The following is a 27,103-nucleotide window of genomic DNA, read 5'->3' as shown; positions in this document are numbered from 1 at the left end:
TCAACCTGGATGAATGCGAAGTGATGCATTTTGGAAGGTCGGACTTTATGCTGAATATAGGATTAAAGACAGGATTCTTGGCAGTGTGGAGGAACAGAGGGATCTTTCTGTTCAAGTGGTAAATGCCTCAAAGTTACCACCGAAGTGGGTAGGGTTATTAAGTAAACATATGGTGTTTTGGTTTTCATTAATGGGAATCGACTTTAAATGCAGCGAGGTTTTGCTGCAGCTCGACAAAACCCTGGTGAGACCACACTTGGAATATTGTGTCCAGTTCTGATCACCCTATTATAAGAAAGATGTGGAGGCTTTGGCAAAGGTATAAAGAAGGTTTACAAGGATGTTACCTGGACAGGAGGGCTTGTCTTCCGAAGAGAGATTGACTAAGCTCCGATTTTTATCTCTGGAGAGGAGGAGGAAGAGAGGTGAGCTAATTGAGGTATACAAGATAAGGAGAGGCATGGATAGAGTCGATAGCTAGAGACTATTCCCTAGGCAGGATTGACTGGCAAGAGGGGTCATAGTCTTAAGGTATTAGGAGGAAAGTATATAGGAGATGTCACAGGTAGGTTTTTATGCAAAGAGTTGTGAATGCATGTAATGAGTTGCCAGTGGTGGTGGTGAAAGCAAGTGTTTAGGGACATTGAGGTGACTGCTGGAAATGCACATGGACAGCAGTGAATTGAGGCGTGCGTAGGTTAGATGATTTTGTTTGAGATTAGATTAATACTCAGCACAACATTGTGGGCTGAAGGGCCTGTTCTGTGCTGTACTTTTCTATGTTCTATGTTCTACTTCTGTTCATGAATGACCAGTTCGTCTATCTCCTCATTTTGACGAGGGTATCGTGTCTGTTGTATTGTTGAGAAGCTGAGTGAAATTTTGTCTCTGAGAAAGAAAGCAATAATATCATCTTAATTTCTCTGTTGTTTACTTTGTCCCAATTGCAGCTTTTCTTCTGCTGCCAATCGAGGGCACATATTTGACTTTCGTGATCACATTTTGTTTTACCTGCAGAAAGCTGTTGCAAACACATTTATATCTCTCACTAGTTTAATTTCATGGTGTTTTCTCTCACAAGGCATTATTTTGTTATTCCCTCCCTTTACTGAATTAGAAACTATTCTGAGTCTCCAGGCCCGGGGTTTAACGTCAGCTTTATATATATATTATACAATTAATATATTACCACTGCTTCAGAAAACTCTCCCTCCCACCCAACATCAGCTTTGTACTCCTCTTCCTTTAATTAACAACACTCTTTACCTAGCCCTGGATTCCATGATTAGATCTTTTTCGGCTTTTGCTCATGTTTGCTACTCAAATTTGTTACAAATGAAGAAATCATTAAAATCTTTGATTTAAATGGAAGCTAACCAGACTACAGAATATACAGACTGTCGCATTATCAGGAGCAGTGGGGAGGCATTGCTTCACTGTCAGCTTGTCTACTTGCCAGATGTCAGTTGGCTTGTGCCTTTGAGTAAAGTGTACAGTATCGGTGATCTTATAAGGGAAGGTTGTGCTTCCAGTGGAGAGATCAGCATAAAACTATTTCTTCAGTACTTGCCTTCTGACAAAGACATGATTATTTCCATTGAATGTTTGGACGACGAATAAACGTATTTCTTTCGAGGGAGTCTGGAACCAGGTACCAGGTTATAGAAATCGTCTGTTTCAGAAGGAAAGAAATATACAACTGCAATCGAAACTATCGTCTGCATTTTGCTTTCAATCCCCGTTGACGCAAGAGGTGGCTGGTTGTTTGTTGTTCGTCTGGCCGAGATGGTTGTTTTGCAACACATAAGTGTCTGGCCAAATCAAAAGAAGGAGTGGGCCAACAGAGACAGTGACGTCAATTGAGGACTCAAGGGCAGAGTCATTAATTTGCTCGGAGAAGCGGTGGTTCAGGTTGGTGAATCTTTTCTGTCTCTCTCTGCCTGTCTCCATTTGATATTGTCTCCCTCACCCCTTCTCTCTCTTCCCTGTGTTCGTCTGTCATTCTCACTATCTCGATCTCTCACACGCTGACTCTCTCTCTTGTTCGTTCACACTTTATAATACTCAGTCTATCTGTCTCTGTCATTATCAATCTGTCTCTCCATCTGCCTTGTTTCTCTCATTTTCTCTCCATCTGTGTCTCTCTGTCTGCTGTCTCTCACTGTCTTTCTTTCCTAGCTTTGTTTCTAATGTCGTCTCTCTCTGTCTCACACTATCTTTCTCTAGCTCACTGATTCTCAGACATTCCCGCTATCTCTGCCAGTCTCTCTCTCACACACACTTTCTCTCTCATCTTCCTGCTTTTTTTTACCTACTCTGACTCTGTCTCTGTCCGAGTATCTCTCTTTCACTGTGTCTCTGTCTCTATCCGAGTCGCTCTCTTTCACTGTATCTCTGTCTCCCTCTCTGCCTAGATCTCTCCATATCTCTCTTTATATCAGTTTCTTTCTCTCTGTTACTATCTCTTTCTCTCTGACTACCTTTATCTGTCTCTCACTGTATGTATCTCTTTCCCTTTCTCTCCCCCAGCTTTCTCTCCCCATCTTTCTCTCTATCACTATCTCCCCCTCTCCCATTGTATCTCCCTCTATCACCATTTTTCTTCAGCTCCCGATCTCTGCGACTCTCTATCTCACTTTCTCACTCATTCATTCATTCTCTCTATCTCTTTCTTTCACTGCTCTCTTGCACAACGCTATTCCCCCCTCTCTCTCTGTCACTCACACTGTCTCTTCTTCTCTCCCACTGTCTCGCTCTCTCTCTCACCCTCTCCCTCTCTCTCTCTCTCTGGCTGTCGCTCTCTCTCTCTCTCTGGCGTGTCCCTCTTTCTCTCTCCCACTGGATGTCCCACCCTCCCTCTATTGCTGTCTCTTCCTTTCTTTCTAGCTGTCCGTCCCTCTCTCTCGCTTTCAGTCTCTTTTTCTCTCTTGCTGTCTGCACTTGCTCTGTCTCCCGCTGTGTCTCTTTCTATATGTCCTTTTCACTATTTCTCTATCTGTACCTCCCTCCCTCCCTCACTCTCCCTCTCTCCGTCTCACACACACACTGTCCCCCTCTCTCGCTGTTTCCTCCTTCTGTCTTGCTGTCTCCCCTCTCTCTTCTCCTGTACCTCTCTGTCACGCTCTCTCTCTGTCCTCCTCTCTCTCAGACTTGCTGTCCAACGCGTGCTCTCGCTCATCTTCCCGCACTTTCACTCTCGCTGTTCTGTGCTCTCTCTCGCTCGCTGTCCTGCACTCTCCCTTGCTTGCTGTCACATTTGCTCTCTTGCTCGGTGTCCTGCACTCTTTTCGCTGTCCCACGTTCTCTGTCTCTCGTTGTCCAGCGTTCTCTCATTGTCACTGTCCAGCGCTCCCTCTCGCTCACTATCCAGTGCTGTCCTTCTCACTCAGTGTCCAGCGTTGTTCTTCTCGCTCACTGTCCCGCGCTGTCCCTCTCTCTCACTGTTCAGCGATGTCCCTCTCGCTCACTGTCCCGCATTCCCTCTCTCTCACTGTCTAGCGCTCCTCCTTTCACTGTCCAGCGCTCCCTCTCGCTCACTGTCCCGCGTTGTCCCTCTCGCTCACTTTCCAGCATTCCCTCTCGCTCACTGTCCCGCGCTGTCCCTCTCTCTCACTGTTCAGCGATGTCCCTCTCGCTCACTGTCCCGCATTCCCTCTCTCTCACTGTCTAGCGCTCCTCCTTTCACTGTCCAGCGCTCCCTCTCGCTCACTGTCCCGCGTTGTCCCTCTCGCTCACTTTCCAGCATTCCCTCTCGCTCACTGTCCAGATCTGTCCCTTTCGCTCACTGTGCAGCAGTGTCTCTCTCTCTCTCACTCTCTAGCATTCCCTCTCGCTCACTGTCCAGCACTGTCCCTCTCTCTCACTGTCCAGCATTCCCTCTCTGTCACTGTCCAGCATTCCCTCTCGCTCACTATCCAGCGCTGTCCCTTTCTCACTCTCCAGCGCTGTGCCTCTTCTCACTGTCCAGCGCTGTCCCACTCTCTTACTGTTCAGCGCTTCCTCTCACTCACTGCCCCGCGCTCCCTATTTCTCACTGTCCCGTGCTCCCTCTCTCACTGTCCAGCGCTGACCCTGTCTCTCAATGTCCAGTGGTGTCCCTCCACATCTCCTCCACCCATCCACCCTTCCAGGAGCTATACCCTATAACTCCTGGAAGAAACTCCAACCTTCACCTGCAAATCATACCCGTGGGAGATAATCAGAACTTCTGCTTAATTACTTGGCAAGCACCACCTCGGACGGTAGACAGACATTTTCTGTTTGCTGACATGTGTGTCCTTGCATATCTTACACACTCTTGCCAATGTAGTATAAATTGAATAAGTTGTTTTTTTCATCCTTTTCAGATTTTTTGTGTTTTCCCTATAGTTCGGTGAAAGTGTGCTGACAAATCTCAAAATGCGGACACTCTACCAGTTCCTGTTGGTGCTGCTCACAATCCCCATGTCAGATACGGCTGTACTGGACAACCGTGCCTTGACTGGCATTGTCCAGCGGTAGGTGTCAGTGAAACAGATCTTACCTAACCATCTCTCTAAGCTGGGGGCTGTGCTCAATCTGAGGTCAAATCAGAGCCTGGTTGCCTGGAGCAGGCTGGTAATAAATGGCGAGGACCCGGCAGGTATAGGGAGTGCTCTGTGGCTGTGGGAAATAAGTCTGAACCTATTGACCAGGACTCTCATTACTCCTAGAGGAAGGGACTTCCAGGGAAACTATTACCTGATTTCCCGGGGTCATATCTCTAACAGTGAAATTGATAGCACCCGCTGACCCCGAAATAAAGGAGGGAGTGAAATACATCGGACTGAGCTTTGAAGAGAAAGTCTAAATCCCAAACACAGGCAACATTTTACTGTTTACTGAATCATCTCATACGCCTCTCAGTTTCCCTTTGTCTCCCTCTGCCTCCTTTGCTTTTATTCCCATTTCCTGTCAGTCTGAAAGTCTTTTGTTCTGTTTGTCTCTGTATGCCAGAAACATTTTTCCGGTTAACAATTCTTCCAGGATTCTCCCTACCTCCAGCTCCCACTGATTGCACCTGTAGCTCTCATTCTCTCTCTCTCTTTCTCTCTCCACCTCTCTATTTATTTCTAACCATCCTGTGTATCATGCTGCAACAAGTAGTGCATCGGTCAAAGTAAGTTAAAATGAATTTAGAGCGAGCTATCAAGAAGGCTTGTGGCATTCTCTGAGTCATTGCAGGAGGATTTGTACAAACATAAATAACATTATTCTGCTCTCTGTCAGTTATCCTGAATCTCTCTTTCAACCTCTCACTGATCCCAGAATTTACTCCAACGATGGGATAGGGATACAGAGTAAATCAACATTGACCTTATCATGCAAGAACTTGAAATGTGAATTGCAGGGTTTCCCGTTTTCTTTAATATAATGCGCATTGCTCCAAGTAACTCATCTCAAACTGTGCCTACTGACACTGCAAAGAGAATGCTTTACTCAAACTCTGTTCGCTGACTCACACCCTGAGTTTACCTCTTTCAGGTTCCGCATAGCTGCTGGGCACCAGGTGACCCATTCTGGGAGAGGGCACTTCGCCTTCCTGGTGGCTTTACCTGCTTCCAAGTGCAGAAACACCAACAGACATGTAGACTTGAACCTCAGCAGATCAAGACATCCTTTCATTACCTCCGATGTGAACGTTTTCCTGAACTCCCAAATTGGAAGTTACCTCGCTCTCTTCCCGAACAGCGGCAGTCGTTGCCCAGAAAGTAAATTGCTGAACCCCGCCCAGATCAACAGGAACCGCACCGTGGATCAGCTTTTCCAAACTCTGCTGAATAACAGAACCCAGCACAATAACCAGCCAGTGGGATGTATCATTCTCTACACCAACTACAGCCCATGTCTCGATCACCGTTTCAATAACACAGGGAATTGTGAGATCATCCCTGCCATGCAAAGTTTCCCATTTCGGGACATATGGACTGAACCAGACATTCACAAGTATTTTGTTTTCAGTAAAATATTTGCAGATGATTCAGATCAGAGCCGACATTAGGAAATCCGGGAAAAGCTGGCTGCAGTGGAGAATACCGGGTTTCATATCAGAAGGTGTGATGTAGAATACCCATTCAGGTGTAGAGAATGTTCCGCACCGGAATACTGCATCGAGCAGACTTAAAATTGGCGACTCCTCTACTGATGCAGGCAGGGCATTCCATGCCCTTACTACTCTCTGAAAAATGAATCTATCTCTGATATCTGGTCTATATGTATCACCCCTCAGTTTAAACTATGGTCCCTTGTGCTAGCAATTACCATCTGAGGAAAACGGCTCTCACTGTCTGCCCTCCCTATTCCTCTGATCATCTTGTGTGCCTCTGTCAAGTCACCTTCTTCTCTCTGAGGAAAACAGCATTAAGTCCATCAGCCATCTTCATAAGACCTTCCCTCCATACCAGGCAACTTTCTGATAAATATCCTCTGCACCATTTTCAAAGCTTATCCTTCCTGCAATGCAGTGAGCAGAACTGTGCGCAGTACTCCAAGTGTGGCCACACCAGAGTTTTTTACAGCTGCAACATGATCTTATGGCTCCAAAACTCAATCCCTCTGTTAACAAAAGCTAACTTTAGAAGGAGGAACAGAAATACATAGTACTGAGCTAATGGCAAGATTCTTGGCAGTGCAGATGAGCAGACAGTGTCCATGACAGAGACCTGAAAGTTTCCACCCAGGTTGAAGGGTTGTTAACATGGCATACTAAAGTGGATCACCTCTCAGTTTTCCGCATTAACCTCCATTTGTCACCTATCCGGCCAGTTCTGCAGCTTATCTATGTCTCACTGCTACAGCATCATTTGGCACGATCTACACCTCTACCAACAGTAATGGCATTCACAAATGTACTAACCCAGACTTCGATACCCTCATCCACATCATTTATAAAACTGATCAATAGCAGGGGCATCAAAACAGATCCTTGCAGTACACCACCAGTAACTGAACTCCAGGATGTAACAATTCCCATCACCCACCACCCTCTGTCTTCTTACAGCCAATTAATGATCCAAACCGATAGATCACCCTCAATCCGATGCCTCCATATTTTCTGTGATAGCCTACTGTGGAGAATCTTATCAAACGCCTTACTGAAATTGAGATGTTTGGCAACAATATTTGAAAGGGTTCAGAAAAGATTTCCAAGGATGCTGCCAGGGTTGGAGGGTTTGAGCTATGAGAAAGAGGCTGAGTAGACTGTATTCTTGCTTTACAGTCTGTGGCTTAGCAGTAGAGGAACCTTGTCGAACACTGTTTTGGAGAAAATACAGAGAACGACCAGGAGGCGCAGAGAGTTCTTCAAGAAGTAGGCCTTTTATATGCAAACAAAGAACCGGGACACCGAGAAAGCTGATTCTCGAAAGCCCACAGACCTCAGGCTCCGTGGATTTTTATATATTTTTAATCATGTTTCTGTTAGATTCTCAGAATGTCCAACTGCATTAATCAAGTACCTCACTCGAGGTACACAATAAAACAGTGTTGTTAGTTCTCATTATCAACTAAGTTGTACATTCTACTTCATGTTATTCTAATATCACCGTTAGATATTTATTGGTAACACTGCTACAGTGATCTTCAATTGCTGAATAACCTATCATGATAGATATTTAACTATTCCATCTGTTACCATAGTCTCCTGTCTCAAGCTCACTCTGGTAACTATTAATTATCTATTTTAATGTCATGTCCCAAATATTTATAGTCCCAATCTTGTCATAATAACACTTAACAGAGAAACGTGCTTTACTTACTTGTGTTATCTCATCTTGCCATAGTGAAATTTCAGTCTTAACCTTTCTCTGCTAATTGGTGTAAGAATGTTCCACGATGGTTATCCCATCCTGCCCCTGCCTTCCACAGAATACAGATGTTCTTTATTTTCCATATTCCCCCCTTTGAGACCTACTGGTCTCACCCATGGAAAGAAGAAAAGATGTTTAGCCTCTCATATGCCCAATACCAGAAATGCAGATCCCAACATGGACTAAATAATTTTCGGAGTCTGAAACTTAAAGGGTTCTTCCTCCATTCCTGAGGTCAGTTGGGCCAAAAGCCTGCCCTCCAATAACCAGAACAGGAAAAATACCCAAGATCCCTCACAATCTTGGACCCGCAGGACGTTCTTCGGACGTATCATTGATGTCCCCACGTGGACATATTCCTTGCACTGTGGCGGTTGATAGGTCATAACCATCGAACAGTGGGGTTCCACCAGAGGAGTAAGCTTTTCCTGGGGTAGCTGAAATGACCACAAGTTGCCGTGCAGTGACGCGAACTAAAAAGAACTTAATAAAAGGCAGAGAACAACAAAAGATGAAGGCAACAACAAGCAAAACTGCACCTACAGTAAGACCAATCTTGACAAACCATGCTCCCCAAGACCCTAATGTAGTATTCAGTCAATCAAAAGCCTGGTGACCAAACCCTGCATTGTTTTTATTTTTTATCTCGCTTCTTAGATTGATTAGTTTTTCCATTGCTTTAGGCAAAGATCCTCCAGGGCTAGTGTTGTTAGGTATCAAGGTACAGCAATGTTCCCCAAACATCACACAAACTCCGCCTTTTTCTTCCTGTATCCAATCTAAAGCCTGTCTATTTAGTCATGTCATTTTAGTGGTAGCATCCAACTGTTCTCCGAAGGGCACAACGGCATCATCAGTATAATTGATAAATCTCTGCTTTTTGTAATAAATGTAATTAATCCATTCAGCATTCTTGCTAATCCCTATCATTGGGATAAGAGCTTCCCAGCCTGTGGCAATCTCATTGTGGGCCTTAGTCTTGTTAGGAATACCTCTTGGCTGTCCTATACTATCGATCTGAATTGTCGGATCAAGGACATACCGTCGCTTCGTTCAGCGACTGTAAATTAGCGTCAAGCTGCATGTGGCAATATAACTACCTTGTGTCGGAGCATGACACGGGCAAAGCTGCCACTCCAGTCACTGGGCAGCGTCATGCGCAACCCTACTTTCTTACATCCCAGCCAGTCGGTATCTGTCAGTGGGACACGTTGAGAATTTGAAACAGGCCCAAATGTGGTGTCCACCTCCATTTGAATTGTATTCCCATAAGGACCCACAACGAAGCCTACTAGTGTGGAGCCATTTCACTGAAAGCTTTCAAAACTCAACCCTTCCCGTTTCCTGAAAGCAGCCTCGGCAAACATGTAATTAGTCTTACTGGTGAACCACGGGGTACTATATCAACACTACCGTTGGAGTTGCTGCCAGCCCACGTCATCCTGCTGATAGAATGTCGTGGCCTGAAGTAGCAGGCACCAAAATGTGGCAATGGGATTGCCTGTAAGTTGATGAATCATTCGGGTAAAGGGGTCGGCTGGAGTGCTGCAAACGCCATTCAGTACAGATGCTCAATTTAAAGGGCATATGGACAACATAGCATGAGGGGGTTAACTTTGTACACAAGAAGCTGTCCTGTCTAGCCGTTACTACGACCGTGTCGTTTGCCTATTGATACCAGTGATTGTCACGGGCGCGTACCCATGCTAGGGCAGCAAAGTAACCCTGGCATTACCTGTCCAGGTCTGCCAAGTTAATGGTCGCCAAGTCTGATTATGCAGGCCTGGCAACAGAGAGGTGGTTATCAGGGGCATCCCCCATGTCTTCCCCATCCTTGCTGCCAGGTGGACTGTTCTCAACATCTCCATAAGTATCGTTTCTGGAATGATCAGGATTCCCAAGAACTACACCAGTATCTTGTTCAGAACCCTGTGGAGGCGTACTAGCCTTCTGTGTGTCCTACACGTGTCCATGTTTTTCAGCCTTACCTCCACTTACTTCAGTGTTAGAGTTAATTTGTGCCTGTGAGAGAGCATTAGTACAATGATTAAGGTGATACCATATGTGTCGTCCTTCCACTTGGATGGCGGTAGATGATGCCTTAATCACTAAGAAAGTTCTCTCCCTCCTCGACTCATTTCAGCATCTTCGAAAAACCCGCACGTCCACACAATCCCCGGGCTTACTAGGTCCTTCCTCGGGGACAGCTGTCAGTTCCCTCTGTATTTCCAGCAGGTTGATAGTCTCATGTATCATAGGTTGCTGCTGCATATATTGCTTATGTTCTGAGTTGAACTGCTCCAAGCTCGGCCCTTTGTATGGGCCTCTCCACCTGGGCACTGCCATAGGTCTACCTGTGAGCACCTCAAGCGGTGTGAGCATCTCATGTGGTGTTAGATTGTAAAGCCAGCGGCAGCACATCAATCCAATTAAGGTTGGTGCTTGCGCAGATCTTGTTCAATTTGGCTGTCAATGTCCCATGAATTATATCCACCATAGCCTGTGACGGGGGATGATATACGCATCCAAATCTATGCTTGATTTTCAAAGAATGCAGCATCAAACTAAATACATTCTGAATGAAGGCAGACCCATTCTCTGAGCTGATTTCCGACGGTATACCAGCCCTTGAGCTATCTTCTTTCTCCATAAATGTTACTACTGTCCCAGCTCCTGCTTTCAATCTTTTTTCCACTGGCCCAGCTGATTTCACTCTCCCCCATCTGTATCATGTTGCGACCACATATTGCCTGGTAATGGATCCAATTGCTCATTACCACATTGATCATCTTCCTCCACTGTCACTGCCTTGCTACCCTGGATTGTTACCTTGGCTTCCTTTGGATTCCCTGTCAAGTTGCAGCACGCTAATGTTTTAATATAAATGCCATCGCTGAATTCCCAAACCCCTGTCGTAAGCAGAAACCATTTCCTAATTGTTTCTACATGCCTGGCCATAGGGTCTAAATCTTTAGATTTATATCCCTTATTTACCAGTAAGGCTAGATGCAGTACAGAGCCTGGTACACTCTACCAGTTTGGCAGGAATGGATTTCTCTCTATTTGGAGGATCACTTCGTGCTCCCCTAATAAACATTGCTTCCCTTCTCAAGTTTTGTGGAGCACTGTCTTTCTCCTGCCACTGCCTTTCGAACACCTCATCAAATTTCGTCAAATATCAGACTTAGATGGTCTTGCTTGAGTCAACATCGTAAACACCCCTGCTTCCCACATCCCCCAAATGTCTTGAATATCACTTGCTATATCGCCTATCCAATAAACATTACAATCTTTAACTTCTGGCATCATTAATTGGATATTGGCCTTTACTACGAGCAAGTCCTGCTATGTGCACTCCAAACTTACTTCTAACTGTGAGCTATGTTTATTTGAACTGTTTGTGAGTAATTATGAGACCATCTCCTTTTCTTCTCATTGAGGTGGGTTAGTGTATTTGCTGAGTTTGAAGGAACTGTGAAGGAGCAGAGGGAAATACTTACCCACAATAAGTAAGGTAATAAGTAGAAACATATTAGCATACTTTACATGGACATGACGAATATGTGCTGTGTGTTAGTGGTGAGGCTGGTTGGTGAGATAAACAGAGGAGAATTTTAGGGATGAGAAGTAAGTTTGATGATACAAATATTCACAAGTTGATTGGCAATGAGGAAGATAATCTCTGGTTACAGATAGAAACAGACAAATTTGTCAGTTGGGCATGTCAGGGTTGATGTAATTTAACTTTGATAAATGTGAGATGATGCTTCTTGCCAGGAGACACAAGACAAGACAGTGCTCAATGAGTGGTGGGATACTAGGAAGCTCAGAGGAAATAAAGATCCCTCAATGCGGCAGAAGTGGTTAATGGCTCATTGAAAATGATATCCTTACCAGCAGGGATTTCCTGTCGGTTCTCTGGAGGACTTTGGTTCAGTAACAATTGGAGTTTTGTGTGCAGTTCTGGTCAGTGTACGATAAGAAGGATGTGATTGCATTAGACAGGGTGCACAAAGACATTCGTGAACATGTTTCTGGGAGAGTAGCAGTTTAGTTGTGAAGACAGATTCTGGATAAGGCCGAGTTGCGATCTTACGAGTAGCGATAAGAGGATAAGACTATGAGGGGCATGGATTAGGGAACCCTAAAGTAGATTTTCCCCTTCTCTGAAGATCCAATAGCAATGTGGCCCACATTCCAGCTAAAAAGCTCGAGGTTCAAAGGGAAGATGACACCCAGAGGACGGTCGGTTGAGTTGGGAATCCTCAAAATCTTGAAAAAGTACTTGAATGACAATCAAGAAAATGGAGTAAGTTTTGAAATGGGACTCGTGTCGTTTATAATATAGTTTTCGACGGATCGATGAGTCAAGTCTGTCACATATGATGTTATCATTGAATGATTTGTAAGTTAACTTTCTGAAATAATTTCTATTTTTAGATTAGATTAGACAATTTACAGTGTGGAAACAGGCCTTTCATCCCACAAATCCACACCGACCTGCTGAAGAGCAACGTACATAAACCCATTGCAATACATTTACCCCTTCACGTAACACTACGGACAATTTAGCATGGCCAATTCACACAAGTTGCACCTAATTATTTTTTGCCTTCGTTTTGACGAAATATTAACTACCGTACGTTCAAACTTTTGTGATGGTTACGATAAACGTCTGTCTCTGATTCAGAGAATTCATTCACAGATAGATTTTGCCAAACAAGTTGCAAAAGAGAATTAAAAGGAAAGCAACAATATAACCATGTTGAGTAGAACACCTCTCAAAGAACTCTACAACGAGAGGCATTGAATGACTGAATAGCCTCAGCAACAACAAGTATCCTCAGTGAAAAGAAGTGCAAAAAAATATTTTTGGTGCAAATTGTGAGAGACATAAAACAAGTCTTGTTGTTTGAAGACAACCTGCAATTCGCATTTGAGACCCAAGAACATCCAATTAATTCAGAAATTGGGCTATTCAAATTAACTTAATGAAAAACATCATTAAAGTGTCCCTGTTGGGATAATTTGGTTGTTGAAAATGATTAAAACTTTGAAAGTATCATTATAATTTCCCAGTGGATATACCACACAATATAAAGTAAAGTCTCTGAAACTGTATTACCTCCAATTCAAAATAATTCTCCAATTCCAACAGATTAACAGCTGCAGCAAGGGGGAGTTAGTGCCACAAACAATAAAATGCATCTTCTAAGGCAAATGGTCAAAAACGTTTACTCCACCATCATTGCTGTTGTTGGAGTTCCTGGTAAGTCTTGGAACCACTCATGTTGTACATATCTCTGCATCTTCCAATTAGAATTGTTCGGAATGTGGGTTCCTATTCAATGAGGAATAAGTAATCCCAGTGTCCAAGTGTCACTGGGAGCATCACTCAAACTAAAATTATACTGAGTGTGGGTTACTAACTGGAGGGCAACAACTTACCCCAGTAGCTTTGTGTACGTAGGAGTATCTATGAATATAGAATTTAACTGTTTGTGGTGAACCGAATTCAAGTGAATACCTGACTACGTTCTGAATGAGGACCATAATTTGACTGTGAACGTGGAATGCTTTTTTCATAATACATGTCTAATTTCTGATGTGTTAACTGATGAAATTGTAATTGTAGTTTGCAAATGTGATTGAATGCAAATTAGATCAATCGTTGATGTGTATATTTGGTACTAAGTTTACAAAGATAAGTGTTCCGTTGGGGGTACATATATGTGACTCATTCGCATATCATCAAAATAACAGAATAGCAATGTCAATTCACTCATTTGTCCGATGGACATATAATGTTTACTTGAAAATCTTTTGTACTAATTGATATTCCAGCATAGTTAGGGCAAGCCTGTATCATGGCTACTACATTTCTTTATCGAGACGTTAAGAATGAAGGATCTGGACTAACAAGTGTTGATACTATTTCGCTCCTGTATCTGATAAGATTTTGATTAACAATGTTTGAATTTTTTATTCATACTCTAAGCGCAGTTGATTTTTAAAGTGATCACTGTCCATTACTTTGTGATAATTGTCCTCCTTGGTAGGAAGAGGTTTTGTCATGGACGTTGCACCAGTTATTTTTAAGGCAATATTATTAAAAAGCAAAATAAATTTAATAGGAAAAAAATCTGATGCAATAAATAATGGGCATCAGCACTTGTAATAATATGGCTGTGAAATATAATTGAATTAGAGAGGATTATAGAAGAGAAAGAGAATACAATAAAGAATGTTGCATAATAATACAGAAAATCGTGAACAAGATTTTTGACTTCAGGCATATTCGTGAGTTTCTGCTGGCCGTCTACATAATTCATGTTACTGGCAGAGCTCATAACTCTAATTTTCCAAGTAGAGACCATTTGTCTTCTCTTCGTGTGATAATGATAAATGTTCTGACTCTGCCAGATGTCCAACCTCATCACACAACCCCAATTTTTGTTCCACAGCTTCTGACCATTCAACATAACCATGTGTTAAACTCTAAAGTGCGACAAACTCCGGATTGTCTGACTTGCAATGACAAAATATTTATTTCGTAATCAGACATTACAATTTTTATAGTTTTTTTCTATTAACTGAAATAAAATCTCCGCGTTCTCAACGTATAAATCATAAATATATACTGAAAACAGGAAGCCTTTAAGAAACTGGAGTCAATGAGATTACAACTCTCTTTATTATTGCACTGCCTACAGGTAAGATGGTTCTGGCAGTAAAAGGATAATCATCTCAGCTGTCATACATCGATGCACAAATTCTGAAAGGTCGTCCCCTTGGCCCCAAACTCTGTAGTTGCCTCACCAATGCCCTTCCCTCCACTTGTCATGACCAAAGAGAAGATGTTTCCACACATTTACACGACGTTCAGCACAGTTTGCAACTCCTTGACATTTGTGTCCCAAAATCTCATGATACCACCAGCTTGGCATGGTAATTGATAAATAACATTCGCACTCCGCAAACACCAAACAATAATAATCTTAAGCAGCTAGAATCTACCAAACACCCATTGACCAATAATGCCATTACCATACCTGAATGCATGTTCAGTATCATAGAGTTGTACGATGGAAACGCACACTTCAGTCCAGCTTGTCCATATCGACTAAGTTCTGCATTTCATAGAATCCACGTCGTGTGGAAACAGGCAGCTCAGTCCAACAAGTCTGCATCCGATCCTCCTATGTTATCCCATGCATTTCCAATGGCTGACGCATCTAACCTACACGTCTCTGAACACCAGAGAAAAGTTAGCATAGTTTTACCACCTGACATGTGCATTTTCGGACTTTTGTAGGAAGTTAGTACATCCTTCAGAAACTGACTTTAAAAAGGGGAAAACGTGTAAACTCCACATAGACAGTTGCATTGAGGCTGGAATCTAACCAGACTCCCTTGCACTGTGAGACAGCAGTGCAAACCACTGAATCACTGTGCTATCAAAAGCCCTCTACTCTTTTCATATTCATGGACCTGTTCAATGCCTTTTGAATATTACATCTGTACCGACATTTATAAATTCTTGTGGCAGTGCATTACAAAACTAAAACACCTTCTGTGTGAAACAGTTGCCCATGAAGAGTCTTTGATTCGTTGTTTTACTGATTCTGCATGTTTTTTTTAATGTATTGTTATGGGAAACTACAGCTAGACTGAATTAACTGTAAAGCAAAATAAATGCCTTCTCCCGACCCACCCCTCTATCACCCCCAAAAAGGCGTATTGAGTACCTGGCCGTGTTTCTGAAATTAATTTTCTGCCCATGTGATTCTGTCTGTCTGTTGAAAGTGCAAGTTATTTGACTTGAGGGAAGCGACTCTCATGGTTCTAATGACATTGTTCTGAACAAAAAGAAACCTGAGTTCTAAAATTCATCATATGTCGAGAAAATTTAATTAATCATTTCAAATCTATTTTCTTCTATTTTCATTCATTTTACAGTTAGTCTGGTGGCAATTGCATTCTTTTCTCGGAGCAAGTGTGGCCTTTCAACATGTTCCACTCGCTATCTCGTAGCCATGGCAGTGTCTGATCGACTGTTCATTATTTTTGAGATCATATTTGATGAGTTTGTTTGCTATTATTTTCCGCAGTCTTTTCTGGATATCACCCCTGTTTGTAGTGTTCTCCACGTCCTGAGCTGCTTTCCCGTTGATTGTTCTGTCTGGTTCACTGTTGCTTTTACATTTGATCGATTTGTAGCCATTTGTATTCATCAGATGAAATCTCAGTATTGCACAGCGAAAACAGCAACGAGAATTCTAGCAACAATCTGCATTTCCTTTTCTTTAAAGAATATTCCCAATTATTTCAAATTTGAATCCGGAACGGTCATTAGAAACATTCCATGGTACTGTTACACAAGAGACAGTTATTATGACAATGTACGTTGGGTGAGTTTTACATATATTGCAATATTTCTAACACCATTTCTCCATTCATTTTTATTGTCTTCCTCAACATTCTGACCGTCAGACACATTTTTGAGGCAGCTATGGCACGGAAAGGATTGAAGGGTCAGAGAAAAGCAGGAAATGACCCAGAAATAGACAGCAGAAAGAAATCTGTGATTTTACTATTTGCCATAACGGCCAATGTTATCCTTCTCTGGTTTGTGTATATTTTATATATGTTCTAAGTTGGTTATTACGTGGATGATTTTTATCTATTTGAACAAGTTACACACATGCTGCGGAACCTAAGTTGCTGCACAAATGCATTTATTTATGTGATGACACAGAAAAAAATTAGAGACCAGTTATAGGTATGCCGTGAAATATCCAGTTAAAAAAACAATTCAATTAATGAATAAATCCAAGTGACTGAGAGCCAACATGAGATGCAGCAGATAATGGAACGAGGTGTCCACGTGAGGAATGAACGAAGGGGAAAAAGAGGAGTAGCAACAGGACATTGTTGTTCTTTTCCAATTGCAAAGAAATGACTGCATCCAAGGAGCAACACGGAAGTGACTAGAGGAGCAAAGTCAATGTAAACTGCTGATAGCAATGAGCAGCAGAATATAGAAAGCTAAACAACAAAACCAAAACCGAAAGAGGAATGATTCATGCCTCAAAAAAAAATCTCCCAACCAATCACTGCAGGCCAGAGTGAGAATCTCTTTCGGACAGAACTCACGGATCCACACATCTGGACAAATTGCAAAAACACGAGAAGATTCCAATTAAAAAGATTAAATAGCATACTGTATAATATATGTTTTTAAATCATAAATGTGTTTCCTGGGATACTTTGTTTCCATTCAGATCACCCGGCTTTATCCAGATGTCAGTTCCTTCCTTTGTTTATTTTTCTCATGCTCCATGTAATCTGAGACAGAGGATCGGATAAAATATTGCTGTATGATCAAATCCTTTTTTTAGGTATTTCGGTGTTAGAGGTCATTACCTCAAATTCCAGGAGCAGCAATTACTGTTTTCTAAGCTGTTGCATTGTTTTGGAAATTTTGGGGAAAAGAAAGATTAGAAAAAAAATGACACTTGTTAAAAAAGACAGAGAGACAAAGGCAAGAACCTCGTGCTCAAGGTATTCAAGGAAAAGAAATCGACACAACTACTTGACACAGCTGTTTCAGGGAAGTATCTTTGGACATCAAAGTGTGTCTGTGAAACATTAACCAGCAGTCAAATTCCAAGATGAACTTGAAGGAACCTGCGAGAGAGAGCTCGCAGTACAGGAGTAGCTAAGTGCATAGTTTTTAAAATATTTTAAGTGTAACCTTACTGCCCTTTTTTATGGAAGTCTGCAACAGTGAATAGAGTAGGTTCTTTGTGATGCGTTTATTGAGCTCTGCATCTTCATTAAATTTAAAAATACAAAATATTGATATTGAAGTGCCTCGAGCAGTGCTTTATTAGAGTAGTAAGATTGTGCTATTTCTTGTGCATAGCAGTTATAGGAAGGGAGAAAATCCGCAGACACAGTCATGTAGATGGACCACGTCTATTAAAGTTAGGAAGAAGAGGCAGGTAGTGCTGGAGTTTTTGGTGACTATCCCCATCTCAAACCAGTCTGCTGCTTGGGATGTACTCGAGATGGATCTCAGATAAATGGAGCACAATGTAACGTCGAATGTCAGGTTCCAAGCGATTGGTTGTGATAGGAACCTCTAAATTCAGAGGTACAAACATTCTGCAGAGGACTGCGCGAATGGCTTGTTGCCTCCCCGGTGCCAGGATCAAGAATATCTCGGACAGGGTGTACAATGCGCTCAAAGGTAAAAACAATGACTTCAGATTCTGGAATACCGTGGTGCTTGAAAAACACAGCAGTTCAGGCAGCATCCGAGGAATAGTAAAATCGACGTTTCAGGCAAAAGGTCTTCATCAGGAATACAGGCAGAGTGCCTGAAGCGTTGAGAGATAAATGAGAGGAGGGTGGGGGTGGGGAGAAACTAGCATAGAGTACCATAGGTGAGTGGGGTGGGGATGAAGATGATAGGTCAGAGAGGAGGTTGGAATGGACAGGTTGAAAAGAAGATAGGCCGGTCACACAGGTCAGAGGGATGGTGCTGAGCTGGAAGTTGGGAACTGGGATGAAGTGGGGGAAGGGGAAATGAGAAAACTTATGAAGTCCACATTGATGCCCTGAGGTTGAAGTGTTGCGAGGCGGAAGATGAGGCGTTCTTCCTCCTCGCGTCGGGTAGTGAGTTGGGGGGAGCGGTGAAGGAGGCCCAGGACCTCCATGTCCTCTACTGAGTAGGAGGGGGAATTGAAATGTTGGGCCACAGCGCGGTATGTTTGGTTCTTACGGGTGTCCCAGAGATGTTCGCTTAAGCAGAGTGTTAAAAAAAGAAAGCAAGTGAACCCTAAGGCATCGTATGAAAATGGAGCAAAAGAGGACAGGGAGTGTCATTATTGATAAGGGATAGCATTACATCCAAAGATAGACCTAAGACGAACGAGTACGGGACATCCTCCCTGACATCAAGTGCAATAAATCACAGGCAATTGGTAAGAGAAGCAATGGCAACATGAGGAAGTTATTTCCTGCATTAAATGGTTAGGATCTGGAATGTTCTGCCTGAGAATGTATTGACATAGATTCAACTCAGGCATCCAAGATGACAATGGATTATTTTCTGAAAAGCGAGACAGGGGACAAATAAAACTATGCAGGTGTTTGTGAGGAAAGCAGGCACAATTTCTGAATGGCATCATTTTTTGCTGTAATCTCTCAATGGTTAAATTAGTAATAGGTTCAATGATGCAAATCATATGGCTCACGGATTAATCTACAGTTGCAGCCACCTAGTTGTTATGAATGAACGTCCAGTACTTATTTCCCTCTCCCCCGCACCCCCCCCCCCCCAACCATGTCTGGATTTTGCAGTTTGGGGTCAATAGTTCCACTCCTGAATTTCCCAGTTTATTTTTGCTCAGCTTCAGAAATGTTAGTGACTGATTTGCAGTGAGACCGCCAGAGTATGAGGGGCAAGATCATGAGCACCAGAATATGAGGGGCAAGTATTTGTCGGGCTTGAGTTTAGAGATGGAGAGAGGGGGAAAATGGAAAATTGAAATTAACGTGAAGCAGACGTGAAATTTGAAATGAGCGCTCTGATACAAATAAAAATGTTCATTATGGAAGGGAAATAATACACCAGTATGATTTAAATAGGGAAATGGTGCAGAAAGCCGCAACACAAAAACTGAGAGGAACCTGTATAGTAAACACAAAGCTAGCAGACAGGGTGCAGTAGATAATGCGAACGGAATGTTTGATCTACTTTCAAGTTGATTAGAGGCCAAGAATCAGGAAGTCTTACTGCAGCCGCACAAGATGCTGATGATACCACATCGGGAGTGCTGTGAGCAGCTTTGCTATCTTTATTTAGGGAAAGGTTTCATTTCATTGGATGCAGTTCAGAGAAGATTCACTTGGATGATCTGTAGTGTGGAGAGATTGCGTTAGGAACAAAGGTTTAACAGGCTGGGACACTATTTGTGCAGTTTAGATAAATGAGAGGTGATCTCATTGAAACATACAGGATTCTTAACGGGCCTGACAGGGTAAATACTAAGAGGAGGTTTCCCCTCGTGGTAAAGTCTAGAATCAGAGGACATAGACTTATATTCGCGCCCTTTTTTTCTACGACAGAGATGAGGAGAATTTTCCTGTCTGTGGGTTGTCTTTGGAACTTCATGTCATAGAGAGCTGTGGGGCAGATTTATTGAGTCATCCAGCATGAAAACAGACACTTCAGTCCTACCAGTCCATGCCAAACACAATCCCAAACTAAAGTAGCCCCACCTTCACGCTCCTGGCTCATATCCCTCCAAGCCTTTCCTATCATTTATCCATCCAAACGTCTTTTAAACATTGCAATTGTAACCACAACCAGCATTTCTTCAGGAAATTCATTCCACATGGGAACCACCCTCTCTGGGAAAAAATGCTCTTACATCTTGATAAAATCTCTCTTTTCACCTTGAAAATATGCACTCGAGTCTCGAAATCCCCCGTCCTTGGAAAAAAAACCTACAAATTAACGCATTATTTTATATACTTCTATCAGGTCACTTCTCAACCTCCTGTGATGCAGTGGACAAAATCCCAGCCTATCCAGTCTTTCTTTATAACGCAATTTCGGAAGTCGTGTAACGTTGTGCAGAACATTGATGACGCCTCTTCTGAAATACTGTGTCTGGTTCTGGCCGCCCAGTTATAGAAAGGATATTATTAAGCTGGAGAGGGTTCAGAAGAGATTTACCAGGATTCTGCCTAGTGTGGAAGGTTTAATTTACAAAGAAAGGCTAGATAGGCTGTATTTCTTTCCACTGGATCAGAGGAGGTTGAGACGGGACCTGATAGAAGTTTATAAAATAATGAGTTACATATTTCTTATGGACTTATGTGTTAATAATGTACGATGGGATACAATGTATAATGCGTTACAACCGTATCACTGATCACAATAATGTACAGTGTTACTTTAATATGGGATAATTGAAATATTGTAATTACTGTTCCCGACAGGAATACTATGGAATTCATGAAAGCTCTGTTACAAGTAACGTAGTGCTGATTAATAGTCCTATTACACATTAAAAATAATGTACAAAACCTTTATTATTGACAGTTTTGCTGAAACAAATTGTCATAGTGTTTAATACCACTACTACTTCTGCTGGTTAAGTACTTACTTTCAAATTATACAATCGCTATTATAAATAGTGGGCAGTTTAACTGTGACGAAAAATAGTGCAGTGTTGTTCATGAAATAGCAACTGTCAGTCGTCATCACAGTGCCAGATAATCAGTTCTTATAACCACACTTTCTCATAATATGGCACTTACTTCAGAATCTATATTTTACTGTTTGGAATCCCCACAGCCACAGACAGTTGTTTTATTCCCAAATGTCACAAATTATCACCAGTTTGGGTCAGATCCATTACTGAGCAATGTGCACTGGGAGCGGAGATGAGGTCAGAGGTCCCAGAATATGATACTGACACCATTCATGCCAGAAACTGGATCAAACAAGGGAAATAATGGAAAGCAGAAAAGATAGTATGGGTAAGATTCAGTATGGACAAGGATGCTGCAGCTATGTACAGTATTTACAGGATAAAGAACAATGTTACTGATAGGAGTATGTTTGTAAGATCAATTCTAACAAAAGTGCACCATATTTAACAATACCATTACTATACTAGTTTTGCCAATTGTAATGTACCATATTTTTCATTCTCACTGAATACTGTGAATAAAGTGTGATTGATATTAATAACTTGCAGTGCTTTTTAATTGTTACCGATACAGTACATTGTCAGACAACGTCAAATACAATGCCACAAAGCCTGGTACGTCCTGCGAGTATTTTACGGTTTGTGCTTCTCAGTCATAGACAGTCCTTTCACTGGTACAGATACAGAATACAGGACATTGCCCGGTTCTTCCATCCCGTGTTCAGCTGGATTTTAGTTTCAATCAATTCAGAGTTTGATTACTGGGTGGGCCTTCAAGAGCTGGCAAATATAATGCCATCTGTTTTACCTCTCCATTCTTGTTCAATTTCACTTCCACTGTGTGGTATTAATGTCATTACTGATACGCTTAAACTTGCACACTTTTTATTAAGTGTACAGTGTCAAACATCTAGTCATTATAAACATCTCACATTCTCCTACTTCCTCCAGTCCCTGTATTGCGCAGTTTGGTTTCTTCGGAGCTACAGATGTAAATTTATTCATGAATCTCCCGGGTCATTGCTCTGGAAACTAAACAAAAGTCGCGAGAAACGCATTTAGTCAAACCAAATTTTACGCAAAATGTGTGTCTCGAATATTCCAAGAAACATGAAAAAGTCAAATGAGAGCTTCTTTAATGTAACAATACGATCAAAAAGGACAAATCGGAAGGTTCTACTGCAATTAAAAAATGGCAAGTAACAAGGATATTTCACGAACGACCCATTACTGGAGATATCCATCACCCAATTTCACTTTTAATGTAATTTCCGTTTCCCAAGGCAAGGGAACAGAGAAACAAGAACAAGGTGAAATGGCTGTCAATTCACTATCACTGCTCTTATGCTGTGGTGAGGTCTGATATCCCGCAGAATCACAGAAGTGCAAAAGTGCAGGAAGAGACCATTTGGCCCATTGTGCCTGCACTGCCTTCTAAATGAGCATCATTACTCGTGTTAATCTCTTGCTTTTCTCTCCTCATATCATTTCACATCATTTATATCCAAATGATCATCCAGTGCCTTGTTGAATGCCTCGATTGAACCTGCCACCACCATATTCCCAGACATCACACTCCATACACAAACAATTTGCTAAGTGAAGAACTTTTACCTCACTTGACGTTTGCTTCTTTTGCAAATGACATCTTTTGGCATTTGTTAAATACTTCGATCTTCTGCAAAGCAATGTCTTTTCAGCCTGGCTTCTTGAGAAGTGAGAAGTGTAGCATCCCATGGATATCTTCGTTGATATGCTGAAGGCTCAAAGGAAGCAGAAGACTTCACCCGTTTTGGTGTGTGCTTGCCTGAATGAATGACTGAATCAGTGAGCGAGTGATTGAATGGATGGACTGCAACAGTTCAAAAAGATAGAACACTACTAACCTCCTGAGGGAAACTAGGGATGGGCGATAAATGCTCTCATCTTGTGAATGAATTCACAAAAGGGCCAGATCGGCATATGGGTGAGGTAAGTGGCTAGAGTGGCAGTTGAGGAGGATGGTGGATGCAGAGCGTGGCAGGTTCTTGAGGAAAGTCAGAATTAGTCAGTTTGGGTCACGAGATAGTCAGTTCAAGGGCTCGCCAAGACTGATGAAGGGGTGCAGTTAGATGATGGTTAGTTTTGTGTGTTTGTGTTGGAGGTCAACTCCCATGTTGAAATACCACTAACTAGTGAAAAGCTCAGTTAAAAGGAGTTGAATAAAATTGTCAGTGCTTGGGATCTTCCCTGTGTAGGACCCATCAGTCCCTATCCATTTCAGCTTCCTGCAAACATCTCTTGTGGGTCCCAGAGCCCTATTTGGACCTAATTCATTGCAGCTCATTTACACAGTCCTGCTGGAATTCCTGTTAAACAACAGTTCTGATCAGTCCTGCTGGCCTGTGTGCTGTTGTAAGGGGTGTTTGTGTGGCTGCTGTAAACACTGGAGCATCCCCGTTTAAATCGTGTTGGTGTAGGACGCCCTGGTAATGCTGCCTTTGTGTATTCGTTTTTGTTCCAGTCTACTCAGCCACCTTGCTACAACCAGTACTGTCATGACTGTCTTTACGCCATCCCCTTCAATCAGCTGGATATGGAGTAAATTAATTCACCTTTTTACAGTTTCCACTAATGCCCTTTATTTGGTGGAACTTCTGTGGTACCTTTCTCCTGCCTTCACCTTCACCCATTTCATTTCAGGCAATTGCATGTATCAGCTCACGGACTCCGATATCTGTAATGCTGCCCACCCCATCACCATTTCCTTGTCCTGTTGAGACCAGTGTCTATGCTAGTGCTTCAGAAGTAGTGCACAGCCCCTTCCTTTCACCAATGTTAGTATGCTCAATTGCGAAGGAGGTTAGCTGAGATTACAAAGGGATCGTGACCAATTGGGAAAATAGGCTGAGGAGCGGCAGATGGAGTTTATTGCATTTTTGTACAGTAAACAAGGGCAGGGTTTAATCAGTTAATGGTGGAGAACTGGTTAGTGTTTCGAGCAGAGACCGAGAGATTGGGGGGTGAGGAGGTGAAACGTGTGGGGTAACGTTTTCCACAGAGGTTGGTTTGTATGCAGTTTGAAAAGCCAGAGGAAGCTATCTGGACAGGTATGTGAATCGCAAAGGTTCAGAGGGATATAAATCATTGCATACAAACTAGTTTAGTTTGGGAAACCCGGTCAGCGGGAACAGTTGGAAAGAAGGGTCTGTTGTTTCCATGTTGCATGAAACTATGATTCCAAAATTTGGGGGCGGGAGAGTGTTCATGTCGTGACTGTGAATTCAGTTTTACAATCTCACAGGAGTTAACACTAGGATTCATACTTTCGTTTGTCTGGAGAACTAATCAAGTCAATGCGTCAGAACTGGTAGAACCCTTCTGCCCTAGGCCAGAGTTACTGAGAGTCACATGTAGAAGGGAAATTGCACATTAACAAGTTCAAAATTCATGGATAATTCACACCAACGTCCACGCTTCAGATCTTCCAAAAGATCCCAGCGTTCATGACAGCTCAGAAGATCTATACAAAGGTACCGTCACTTGTAATACCTCTCAATCCCCCTCAGTTCACTCTAAATCACTTATCAGAAATACTCTCCAAGATATTAAATGATCGCGACTGAAATCAGAAATATCAATACGGTCTTTGATTTCATCCAAACTATCAAATATGAAGAGCAATTTCTCTGTGTTCTTCCAGACCTCTCCAGTAACATTCCCAAAGTATCAATACCGTTCCAGCATCAGGATCCCCAGGTTTATTCCATAGTGACTAGCATTCAAATCCTGAAATTTAAATGGAAAATTGGGTATATTTTCCCAGTGGCCCAATCACATACAGTCTTTCCTACCATTGTTTTTTCTCCAGTTCCTGGGTCCAATAATCACTGCTACCGTATTCCCAGATGTGGAAGTTCTCTGGGATGAAAACATTGCTCTGGAACAACTGATCAATTTGAAATTTTTCTCCTTCTCTTCAGGGATTTTTCTCTCTCCACTCTTCACGGACTCAGCCTCTTACCAGAAGTTCATCTTCTCGAAATGTCTAATACCATAAATTGGTGATGAGCATTAACTCAGTGTATCGATTAACTAGCTGGAAACTCATCTTCTCCTTTCTTGGGATAGTGTCCACACAGCTTTGTAGTTTGTACCTGGAGTATCTACTTGTGTTTCTGTTGAACACCTTCAGCTGAATCAAAGAGAAAACAGTTCTCAATATTAGCTATGTAATCATTATAACAATTCCTCAATACCATTTCATGATTTGGCAATTACTGTTAAATAAATTGGTGAGATCTGATTTCCAGCTTCAATCCACCTGCGTGCAGCAATTGGATCTGTTAACTGAAAACACTTGAAAGTGGACAAGGATCAAGAAATGTTTCAATATTCAGGTGATTTCACTCGGTACTCAGCATGAAGATTTCAATGTTGGTGATACTTTCCATTGGATCCTTAATAATAACCTTCCACCCCGTATTCTGAGTATCTCATTCTCAGGTTATCAAGCTGTGACCAGAAGGATCAGTCCTTGTGCCCCTGCTCTGGGAACCGATTGTAATATTGACAAGTTTGCAGATGACATAAAACTTAGTAGGATTGCAAATATTGAGGAACGTGCCAAGAGACTTCAGGTGGACTTAAATAGGCCGAGTGAACAGGGAGGAGCATGGGAGATGGAAGAGAATGTGAATAAGTACAAGGTTGGAAATCTGTCGGTGTAGACCATTTCTTAAATGGTAAAAGTTTGAAAATATTGATGTCCAGAAGGACCAAGATATTCCTGCTCACAAGGTACTGAACGTTAGCACGTTGGTGCAGAAAACAATTCAGAAGGCAAATCTTACGTTAGCTGTTGAGCTTTTTGTATAGAGGTGACATCTCATCTGGAGTATTGTGCGCACATCCTCTTGCCTATTTTCCTAAGAAGGACTATAGGGATGTTCACTAAACTGATTTCTGGTTTGGAGGGAATGTCCTTTAAGTTAGCGATTGAGGATACTGGGCATGATTTCTCTGAAGTTTAGAAGAATAAACAACATTGTCATAAAGTTACAACATTCACAAAGAGATAGACAGATTAAATGTAGAAAGCATCCACTATCGACAAGGCACAAGTCTGGAATGTGATGAAATAATCTCCAACTTGCCTGGATGAGCAATGGCGAAAACATATGACATGCGACAGTGAGCAAAATTAGGGAGCATGGTATTGGAGGCAAAGTACTAACTAGGATTGAGAGTTGGTTGGCTGACAGGAAACAAAGAGGAGTGATGAACGACTCCATTTCGGAATGGCAGGCAGTAACCAGTGGATTGCCACAGCGACCAGTGCTGGGACCGCAGCTTTTTACAATATATATTAATGATATACAAGATGGTATTAGTAATAACATTAGCAAATTCGCTGATGATACTAAGCTGGGTGGCAGGGTGAAATGTGATGAGGACGTTAGGAGATTACAGGGAGACCTGAACAAGTTAGGTGAGTGGTCAGATGCATGGCAGATGCAGTTTAATGTGGATAAATTTATGGTTATCCACTTTGGTGTCAAGAAAAGGAAGGCAGATTTCTTCCTAAATGGAATCTATTTAGGTAAAAGGGCAGTACAAAGATATCTGGGTGTTCTTGTACACCAGTCAATGAAGGTAGGCATGCAGGTACAGCAGGTAGTGAAGAAGGCTTATAGCACGCTGGCCTTCCTAACAAGAGGGATTGAGTATAGAAGCAAAGAGGTTCTTCTGCAGCTGTACAGGGCCCTGGTGAGACCACACCTTGGAGTATTGTGTGCAGTTCTGGTCTCCAAATTTGTGAAAGACATTCTGGCTATTGAGGGAGTGCAGCATAGGTTCACGAGGTCAATTCCTGGAATGGCGGGACAACCTTACGCTGAAACACTGGAGCGATTCGGCTTGTATACCCTTGAGTTCAGAAGACTTAGAGGGGACCTGTTTGAGACATATAAAATTATTAAAGCATTGGACACTCTGGAGGCAGGAAACATGTTTCCGCTGATGGGTGAGTGCCGAACCAGAGGACACAGCTTAAAAATACAGGAT

General features: G+C 42.3%; 1 protein-coding gene across 1 annotated transcript; it reads left to right on the top strand.

Annotated features, from left to right (window-relative positions):
* The first annotated feature begins 3,858 nt into the window (after positions 1–3,858).
* Positions 3,859–7,442, top strand: LOC140466508 (uncharacterized). Its single transcript, XM_072561990.1, has 3 exons — positions 3,859–4,241; positions 4,369–4,496; positions 5,503–7,442. Exons 2-3 carry the CDS (start codon positions 4,399–4,401, stop codon positions 6,017–6,019), a joined length of 615 nt encoding a protein of 204 aa, XP_072418091.1. The 5' UTR covers positions 3,859–4,241; positions 4,369–4,398; the 3' UTR covers positions 6,020–7,442.
* The last annotated feature ends 19,661 nt before the right edge of the window (positions 7,443–27,103 follow it).

This window comes from Chiloscyllium punctatum, chromosome 43 (assembly GCF_047496795.1).
Source record: "Chiloscyllium punctatum isolate Juve2018m chromosome 43, sChiPun1.3, whole genome shotgun sequence".
In the NCBI taxonomy this organism is placed as follows: domain Eukaryota; kingdom Metazoa; phylum Chordata; class Chondrichthyes; order Orectolobiformes; family Hemiscylliidae; genus Chiloscyllium; species Chiloscyllium punctatum.
Note: the sequence above shows the minus strand (reverse complement) of the source record. Positions and strands in the feature narration are given on the sequence as shown.